General features: G+C 38.2%; 1 protein-coding gene across 1 annotated transcript; it reads right to left on the reverse strand.

Moving 5' to 3' along the window:
• Positions 1–5,636: 5,636 nt before the first annotated feature.
• Positions 5,637–7,613, reverse strand: LOC128600833 (G-protein coupled receptor 20). The gene is made up of 2 exons (XM_053613537.1): positions 7,560–7,613; positions 5,637–6,734 (listed from the first exon to the last, which is right to left on the reverse strand). Exons 1-2 carry the CDS (start codon positions 7,611–7,613, stop codon positions 5,637–5,639), a joined length of 1,152 nt encoding a protein of 383 aa, XP_053469512.1.
• Positions 7,614–10,679: the final 3,066 nt, after the last annotated feature.

Genomic DNA, 10,679 nt, shown 5'->3' on the forward strand with positions numbered 1-10,679 from the left:
CGGCGCCTTTGACTCATTTTGTGTTAGTTTCCCTATGACCACCAAAATATTACACCAATCCTCCTGTTCCCAGAGTACATACACACAGGTCAGAGGTCTGATAAGCACCCAACTCTAATAATCCCACAGACTGGGCATTGTCTTTACATTGTTGATAATTCAGCTTGAAACTTCCTTCCAGTTTCTGGTCTTATATTACGTTTGCAACAGAAAGAGTGCCTGGCCTACTTTGTTCTGTTTCCTCTTTTTTTTTTTTTGTGCATTATTTCCCATCATGGCTTGATGGCGGTGGTGTTTGGCCTTCAAATCCCAGAAAGCTGTACCACAGAAAGAAAGTTGGAATTTTTCATCAGCAGTTGTAATATTACTGTAATGACTGTAATCTCACCAGTGTCACTGCAGTAAGTAATAAAAACAATGATCCCAATACATGAGAAAGCAATATCAATTTTATTAGATGTCGGAAAGCTTCTTTCATAGTCACTTTAGTTAATTAATTAACTAAATTAATTGTCATTCAGGCCCAAAATCAGAAAAGTTGGTTGGGTGGTGGAGTGTTTAAGTGGGAGGGTGGTGTTTGAGGGGGATGAGCTATATGTACCCTGTATGGCCAAAAGTATGTGGACACCTGAACATGACACCCCATGTGTACTTGTTGAACATCCTATTCCATAGACGTGGCATTAATATGAAGTTGGGCCACCTTTAATGCTATAACAGCTTCCACACTTGAAGCATTCAAATTGTTGCTTGGGAATTGTGACTTATGTCTGACAAGGAGGTCTGGCATGCAGACAGTGTTCCAGCTCATCCCAGAGGTGTTCATTCAATCATAATGCTTCAGCATACAAAGACATGGTAGACAATCATGTGCCTCTGTAACAAAAGTCCTGGGAAGGCCCACATATGATATGGGGGACATGATAACTCAAGTGTCCATATACTTTTGGCCATATAGTGTATAATGACAAATGTGGCACACATGAGCCCTGTTTTCCCTGTATATGTTCAATTCTAATAAATTTGATTTGTATAGCATATTTAAGAATAGACATTTTCAGAAAGCAGCTTTACAAATGTCTGGATGTAGAGTTAGACCTGTAATGAGCAAGCCAGAGGTGATCGTCGTGAGGAAAAACTCTCTAAGACGACATGCGGAAGAAACTTCAAGAGGAACCAGACTTAAACTGGAACCATCCTTTTCGGTATGACACCACATAGTGGAATTATAACTCATTAAATCTGTATTGTATAAAGTTAACCAATACTACTGTATATGTGTTGAAAGGATGTTCAGTATGAGTAGATACTAATGCGAATAATGGGATGAGCACAGGACAGTCTTTATGACTAAGGCAGCAGTTCAAATCTACAGTATCCAGGTCAAGCGAAGGTGAGAGTTATGTATAAACTATTTTTGGGAAGTGCTAATTTTGAGGGTATCGATGTAGGACCATACACAACAGCAGAATGTGTGTCATAAGTACATCACTTGTTCTTTCTTTCTCTTTTTGCATATGTAGCCATGAGCAGAGCAGACAGAAAGTGACAAATGAGCTGGAAAGCAGCTGAGTTATTTGGGTTGATCAGCTTTAAATTATTGACTGACTATGTGCCAGAGGCATGAGCTTAAATAAAAAGCTCACATGTGGGCTGGCTGTGTTTTACCCTGAGCCTGCTGTGTTTCTGAGTGGTGTACTGTAGACATTGTAAGTACACTTGATAAAACTACTCCTCCTCCTCCTACTACTACTATTACTACTACTACTACTACTACTACTACTACTACTAATAATAATAATAGATATTAATTATAAGGAGAAAAAGAAGAAGAGAAGATAGATTCTCAGTGAGTATCAATCAGACTGTGGGCAGAAGTGAATACATGTGTGGGTACACAGATCTACTTGTGTTAGTGCACGTACAGGAATTCCCGTATTTTTGCAGTTGTACATGCTGATGTGGCAGATGCTGAGAGCGTCTTTTTTACACACTACCTCCTCAGTCACACGGCTCTTACACGGCACAGGAGGAAACTGTTGCATAACTCAAACAGTGTCTGAAGTAGGTGAGAGAATAGTCAAGTCAAGGCTTCACATCCTGAAACAGCATGTCTCACAGATTAACCAAACCACACTGACACATGCCAGGATCAACGACAGGGCAGTGAGACGGCATGTCTCAGTACACAGACTTCTGTAAATACAGACAGGTAACATTTTACAGGAACAAACAACATAAAATGACTCAGTAAGGTGTCGGCATCCAGAACAGCTTCACTGCACTTTGAGACTGAGTCTACATGTCTCTGGAGAAGACTGTAATGGAACAGATTGAACACTGTACTTCCAAAGGATTTTCCCTCACTTGGTGTTTTGATAATGGTGGTGAAGAGCACCATCTAACACATCACTCCGAAATCTTCCATAGGTGTTCAAGAGAATCGAGATCTGGTCACTGTGAAGGCCATAAGCATATGATTTAAATCATTATCATTCTCATCAAACCATTCAGTGACCCTTGTATCCTGACAGTGACATGAGTCAACTGGAAGAGACCACATCCATCAGGATAGAAGTGTTTCATTGTAGCATAACGCTGAAGAACTATGTATTGATTTGCAGTGATGCTTCATTAAAAGAAGGCAAGTGGATTCTGACTAATGCCAAAAAAAGGTCCCCCTCCCCCCACAGCATAACAGAGCCTCCCTGTTTTCCTGTAATTTATTACTTGTATGTACATGTCTGTAAATGTAGTTTTAGTATTCAGTCATTTTAGTATTTAGTATTCAGAGTGGTTATCAGTTTAAATCATACCATTTCCTTTTTTTAAATGACTTCTTATATTTTAACAAAAATGGGGGGGAGGGGGGGGGGTGGTTGTTGTTTTTCTGTTGTTTTTTTTTTTACAGCTCCAGGGTCTGAAGTTCAGGGTCTGGAGTTTGTTCATCTGGAGTTTCATATGTTGTAGTCTTATATGTATCCATATGGGTTTCATCCAGGGAACGCAAAAGCTTGCGCTAAACTGCCCCTAAGGGCTGTGGGGATGTGTGTGTGTGTGTGTGTGTGTGTGTGTGTGTGTGTGTGTGTGTGTGTGTGTGTGGTGTCCTGCAACAGACTAGCATCCCCATCCAAGATCCACCTCAACCCTGACCAGTATAAAATGACTAATGAAGAACTGTTCAAATTTTTTTCAAAATGCAGTGCTTTTCTAGTAAGTAACTTTTATTTGTCGGTTTGTTTGTTTGTTTGTTTGGGAGGTGGTATCCAATGTATTGTTTAAACCATTAGGAAATACTGCATCTTCTTACAGCATTATGGACCGTGCAACCTTTAATACTGACTATCTGTATGCTTTGTCACTTAATGTGACATACTCTTTTAAGTTCTTGTTTAATAGCATGGGCTGGTTTGTCCCAGAGTTTATCTTGCACTGCCCTCTTGTGGAGAATGAATTAAAAGCCAAATTACATCTCATTGATATCAAACGTGCCATGTTCTGCAAAGCTAAATACTTATTGCATCTATGGAAATTGTTGTTTATATCTGTCATACATTTTCCCAGTACTGAGAAATGCTACAATTTCAAATAGAAAGAAAAAGAAAGTTAAAGTCAGCAATATTTGATTGAATTATTGCTGTGAGGTCTAATGTGTGCTGTAGAAACAATCATGCTCTAAGAACTCCATTAATGCTACAGCAAAGTTTAATGGCTTTTCTATTGAATCTCCAGAATAAGTTTAACAGAATCCAAACAGTTCTGTGGGTGGCAGGCTGTTTTCTATTAGCTGTAATGGGACAATAATTTAAAACAAATAACATTGGGGATTTAAGTGCTTTAGTGCCTGTTCTGTGTGAGGCTAAGGCAGGAAATGGCTTCATCTAAAAGCCACCCGATGGAGAATGTTGAGAGGTTTGATTTTCCATCTTCACCCTTTACAGATATAAACACATGAACTTCTTGGTCCATTAAATCAAGTGATGCAGATCAGGAAATGAATTCTGTGTAAGGTATAAAGACGTCTAAGTGTATCTTTGCCTTAAACATTCAGTAAGAGATGTGAAGTACATCTTCTAATAGAAACGATGAGTTTAGCTGAACATTGCTAATATTTGACTTATAAATCCTAATAGCATACTATCTGAGGACAAATATAAGCTAGCTGAGTTTAGACACCTATAAGAGTTATTGTAAGGGCAAATGGATCATGCAAAAAAATATATATATATCTTAGCAAGTGAAAATATCTTGACTGAGCACATTAAAGCTTGGGTTTATTTTATAACAAGTAATGTTGGCTTGAATTAGTATACCAGATCTTTTCATTTATTTTATTTATTTATTTATTTTTGCTTGAAATAATTGCTTCACATTTACAAAATTAGCCACCAATAAGATAATTTAATTCTCAAAATGAGTACAAATGTCCATAAATATGGTTAGCAATCAAATATAATCATATAAATACATAACAAGAAATATTAGATAATTCTTTTTAAAATTCAGTATATTTTCCCTAAATACACTTTAGGGTTTTGTGATAAAATCATGTTTTATCTGCCTGTTAGGATTTTCTGTTTAACAATGCTGGCAATTTCTTATGTGGAGGAAACACATGATCAAAAAATGATGACTAGGAAATCTTGAAGTAACCATAGCCATCTGTGGCCGAGATAACACAGCTGGCCCTGCTGTTTGGGTGGGAGGGTGTCTAACAAAGCGAGACAATTGTGGGCATCAGTATATCCATGTATACTGTCAGTTGCCCTGTCACATTAAATCTTCTAAAAGATGTGGTGGGCTTATCTATCTTGAAGGAAGTATATGTATATGTTAGCATTCACTTTCCCCTGCAAAAATAGCCCTTAGGAAGTGAAGATATTACTGAATGCTGGTGGACGAGACATCTCTGTACTAACAGTATACATGACAAACAGCACATCTGACAAACAACAACGCATTCTACTCTCAATTTTACTGAAAATAGACCACATTTCGACAAATTCACAGGTCAAAATTCACCTAGCTACCAGGAGTAAATGTGTCTTCCATATCTTGCACGATTTTCCCCTTCAGTGAACTGGCTCCCAGATATAAAAAATCAGAAATGCTATGGCAAAACCAAAGATGTTAGCACCTCTGTATACTACCTCAATGTGATGGCAATGTATTTTTATTTCCATACTGTATCCATTCAGGTCTTTTCTCCTGTCATATATTTGAATAAATTTTCTGACTTGGCTAAGCAAGATGGACACTAAATCATAAGAACATAAAAGAAGGACATTGTGGTAACCAGTTGCATGTTGAGATGGAACTTCCACACATTGTACCAATGTTGGACACACTATCAGGGACATGTCACTCAGTCAGTCAGGGACATGGAGTATTTTATTCATTTTTTTAGCAAAGAACTGGACTGTATATTATACACACAGCTATAGTGGGCTTCAGTCTTGTGTAATGATAAAGCTTCCCACTAGCTTGGACAGGAAAAGGCAAAATGGGTTTTGATCCTTAGTTCCGATCCAGTAAAGAGTGAGAGATAATCCAAATTTCTCATTTTTCTTTTATTGTATATCAAGAGATATTTTTTTGGCCTTTTCTGTTTCTCCTGCTCTTCCTCTTCTTCTCAGTCATGCAGACAGCTCTGCAGGAGGCACGGTGCAGCGACTGAGTGTCAGAGTGGCTATACTGTAAACAACAGCCATGGTGGTGCTGGACCCTTTGGAGCTTCGGCGAGGGCTGGTTACCTCCACTGCACTGGAATGCCGATGCTCCCTCCTCCTGTAAGCGCGGCGCAGGGCAGAGCGGAAGTTATCGGGTACAAAGCAGTAGACCACGGGGTCTAGGCAGCTGTTTAGACTACTGAGGGTCACAGTGGTGTGATAGGCAACCACTTGCTGTTCTTTTCCACCACCTAGGTGGAAGTACACAAGGGCCTCACGCACATGGAAGGGCGTGAAGCAGATGACAAAGACGATAAGCACAGCCAGTAACAGACGCACAGCTCTCGCCCTTCGACCACGGCTCTGTGCCATGAGACGGTCGTTGGCGAGAGCGCAGGCAACTCGTGCTGTGAAAGTTACAATGACCAGCAGGGGGATCACAAACTCCAGCAACGTAATGGCAAACAGCACAGGCAGGCGGCAGCAGGACGATCCAGCAAATTCCAAAGCTGTGGTCTGGAATGAGTAGGTGACCACCACAGCAAAGAGCCACACCCCTGCACTAACACATTTAGCCACACCAGGACTTCTGCAGCGGTCTGCTGTGCCAGCAGCCCAAACCACTGCCATGTAACGGTCCACGCAGATGCTCGTGAGGAACAAGATGCTGCAGTACATGTTAACAAAATAGCTAAAAGTATGCACATATGAACAAGCCACACAGCTACCCCCACTGTAATACAGAGCAATCCTCGCTGGGAGAGACAGCGCCACCAGTAGGTCGGTTACGGCTAAGTTAATGGTGTAGATAAGAGGTGCCGTGCGAGACCTTGTACCCACACAGAATACATAGAGAGCCAAGCTGTTTAGCACGAGCCCCACCAAGAACATGATGCTGTTGACCACCATGAGGGTGATCCACAGACCGTAGAAGTCCTCATAGAGAGCCTCATCCAGATGCCCTAATCTCTTCAAGTATGGCACCCCCCAGTGGCGGAAAGAGATGTTGACTGGAGGATCAGGAGTGACGTTGAAAAACTGTCTGAGGAGGGTCTTCGTGACAGGCTGTAAAAATGAGATAAGAAGACAAAACGTATGATTGCTTTATTTATTCTGTTTGTCCTGTGTGATGTTACTGTGACACATTCATCAGAGAAGTATAGTATTACCATTCTGGTGCTTTAGATAAAAATTATTTTCTTCCTTTTAAGTTTTGGGGGGGTTTTTTTTGTTTGTTTTTTTTAAACTGTCTCTCAAACATAAAGGTTCTGAGGCAGTAACCAAAGTAGTAGCTGTACTTTGGGAATATTTATTCTTGAATAGTTTCTTTTTCTTAGTCCTGGTTTCCTTGACAGTAGCTTACATTATGATTCTGTGGATGAAAAGAAGACTTACTACGTTAAACATGCTTTAGTATACAACAGCACAGAGCTATGCAAAACCGTGAATTTGCAGAGGAAAGATCAACATTAAAATGACTTTGATAAGAAATGGATGATCAGAAAAATGAAAAGGGTTTTGACTATTTTTTTTTTGCAAGAGATTTCATGCTCTAATCAGCTGCATTTATATCTGACTGAAATGTCAGTCTTAAACCAGTACAGCAGATAATTCATCCAATTTTAATTTATTGTTCTGTGGAGAGCATGTTTAAAATGAGCCGTGGTTGTATATTTATTTATTTAGCTTTGTATCATTCCTTTATATTTTATACTATATTCTTCCATAGCTAACTCTCACAGGGGAATTCAGATTCAGAGAAGAACATTAAGTTGAATGTTGATATGCAGTACACATAAACCAGTACCATCATTAATAAAGTACATTTTATACTCTACAATAAGAGGTATGAAATGTGAAATGATGAAGCCTTTTTGAACAGAGTCTTACCATTTGGATCGTGGTCCAATGGGTCTCCGATGAGTTTTCTGAGTCACTGAGCATCTCTTATTAAAAGTCATAGTATCCAATATGTACTGATCATCATGCACACACACCATGTGCTAGAGAAGAGTTCTGGATTTAATGTGGTTGAAATCCAGACCGGTCCCAACCTGATGACCTCCTACTTTCCTTTAAAAAGCACCTTCTATCTTTTAACAATTTAAATCACATAAATGTGTAAATCAGGTCTCTACTTTGTTCACTGTTGGTCTTTCAGTGCTGGTCATCTATAAGATTTTGGTCTGATCCAAGAATCTAAGCCCTGATGTCTCTTCGAGTCTTTCACCATGTCTGAATGTGTGCAGAGATTGGGGTCTTGCTCTCTCTCTCTCTCTGTTTCTTTCCTCCCTCTCTCTCTTTCTCTCTAAATCTTCTTTCCCCTGAGCTCTGACTGTGAAGAAAGTTTCCCAAATTTACTCCTGCTCTGACATCAAGCCTTTTCTCCTTGGATCAAATGTCTTTGCACGATAACGCATATTATAATGCCTTTTAGGGGTATAACACAGAAATTTTATATAAACAAGAATGATCAAACACAGTTTTGTTTTCAAGAAACGACAACTTTCAACCTTCTGCTAAATCCACTTAATCCCAATTATAAATGATGTACAAGTTTAATCTCTGGTTTCAAACATGAACAAGAACTTGATATGTGGCTTTACAGGATTAAAACATTTGTTTTATTTATTTATTATTATATTTAATTAAACAGCATCAAATGCTTTATTCCAGTTGGTCAGATGATGTTGATTAGTGTTCTATAACAGCAGCTCTGACTATAGTGTCACAATCACAATCAGTCTATTGTTTCTATAGCAACAACTTACACAGGGACTTGTATGGTAGAGATTACAAATAATATAATAGCTTAATAACTAATACATGTTTTCTTAGAAGTTTATTGAACATAAATGGAAGAAGTCTCCAGTTTACGAGCTTTGGGACAGTCAGTAAAGTTTCTGTTGCAGAGGGATTGTCAGGACAGAGAACTTTATGCTTTCTGGCTTCACATTAACATGAAAACCGTATGGTTTAAACCGTCTTATAACAAGAGGCTTATAAGAATTATAAGCCTCTTATAAGAGGCTTATAAGAGGATGAAAGCCGTTATAATAGAAGCGATAACAGAAGTTCAATTCTTTTGTAGCTATAAAAGATATCTATCTCTAAAAAGTATAGCATGTTGTTCATTACCAAATTTATTTTATTCTTTTAAAGGTCATTGTCAAACTGACATGCTGTCATTGGAAAGTAATCAACTTCTGGGTGGTAATGGGTGATAATGCCTTTTTTGTATCAAGCCGCATCCCAGCACGGCCACATCACTTATTTTCCAGTAACAGCATACCCCATCATGCTTTATTACATGCATATTATATCATTAGACAGAAATATAGTGAATGCTGTTAATGTCAAAAGAATGCTGTTAATCTCATGTTGAAAGCGGAAGCCCATATTTCCACTTAATGTTTTCCCCTTTTGTACTTATTTGGATATAAAGAGCATTTGAAACTTTTGAAACACTTGCACATAAGTATATAACTGTCACAAAACAGGAGGCGAGTTGATGCAAGTGCAGATTAAAGTCCAAAAACAGAATAAAGACCAGAATAAAGACTAAATAATGACCAAAACAAAACACAAAACATAAAATATGAACTCATGGTACATGAGTTAATATAATCATGAGACAATACACATACTGTAGGACATGGAAACATAACACATGAGAAATATTAGACAAACGCACCTGGACAAAATATGTTTTTCAGTTTTCCAGTGTACTGACTGATTCTTTGTAAACAGTTCATTTTAATTTACAGGGGTTGAATGTCAAGTACTAAGTAAATGACTTGCAAATCCCAGCATTCTATATTCCATATATATGGGGGAAATATGAGGCATGGTAAGTATATCCAGCATAATTACTACAGCTTAAATTAGATAGAATTTCTCATTATTACGACTTGGTAAATGTTATAATTTTGTCTTCAACTGGCAGAAATGGGCTTATGCAAATTTAATACATGCTCTCCAGCTGTATTATTTTGTGCACACAATCACTGTACTCAAAGGCATTTTTAGACTGCAGTAAATCACAACATTAGTGTAAAATGAATCTATCCCTTAGGTATAATCACCACGAATTGCATATTCATTATGTCAAACATACAAAATGTTAAGCCAGTTTTCCATTGTGTGAATTCAGCAGGCTTTTAAGATTATGACCCTGTATAAGAGGATCCTAATAAAATCTTGGCCAACGTCTATGATAGACTATGTGATAATGATTGTTCTCCACGACAGATTACACTCTGAAGATCCACTAACGATAGACCTGTGATTAAAGATTAATTACTATGTTCTCCTTACCTCATCAATCAGGACAATCCGTTCTTGCTTAAATGAACACAAACCCTCAGTATAATAATAGTGGTCATCTTACATCCAGTGAAAGCATTCTTTAAAAGGCAAAGTCTTTTATGTAATTTATGAGTTGTTTAAGTCTTATCATTGCGACTACCTTATTTGTAGTTGTCACTTGAGTTTCTGATTATGCTGTCCTCTTACTGGTAGCTTTTAGATGAGTGCAGAGGTCACAGCCTGAGATTTGGATGAAACATTTCTTGCACTTTGATTGCAGTGGTACTGAATTGGCCACTGGTGAGCAAGTCACATTATGTGTTCTAAGACCGCCGATCTTGACTCGTGACCAAAGAATTGCTTTACCATGTGCTATTTTTTTCTGCAACAGCAAAATTGGACCAAAAATGATACAGTGTAAAGTTGGCTTTAGTAAATGAACATTCTAACTCAACATGTTTTATGGATGTTATCAAGTTTGCACAGGTTTTAACACACTACAAACATTTAGTGATTCAGGGCTTCAGTGTATAAAAACAGATCATTATAGCTATGGCTTGCAGCATAAAATATACAATTAGTATTCTTCAAAGAGATCTTCAAAAAGGCCATCCAATCTGAGCATTTGCTGCATAATCCTCAAATGACATCCCTCAGACCTCTATTAGGGAAGATTAATTCATACCAACATTACCCATAGCT

This window comes from Ictalurus furcatus, chromosome 24 (assembly GCF_023375685.1).
Source record: "Ictalurus furcatus strain D&B chromosome 24, Billie_1.0, whole genome shotgun sequence".
Classification (NCBI taxonomy): Eukaryota; Metazoa; Chordata; class Actinopteri; order Siluriformes; family Ictaluridae; genus Ictalurus; species Ictalurus furcatus.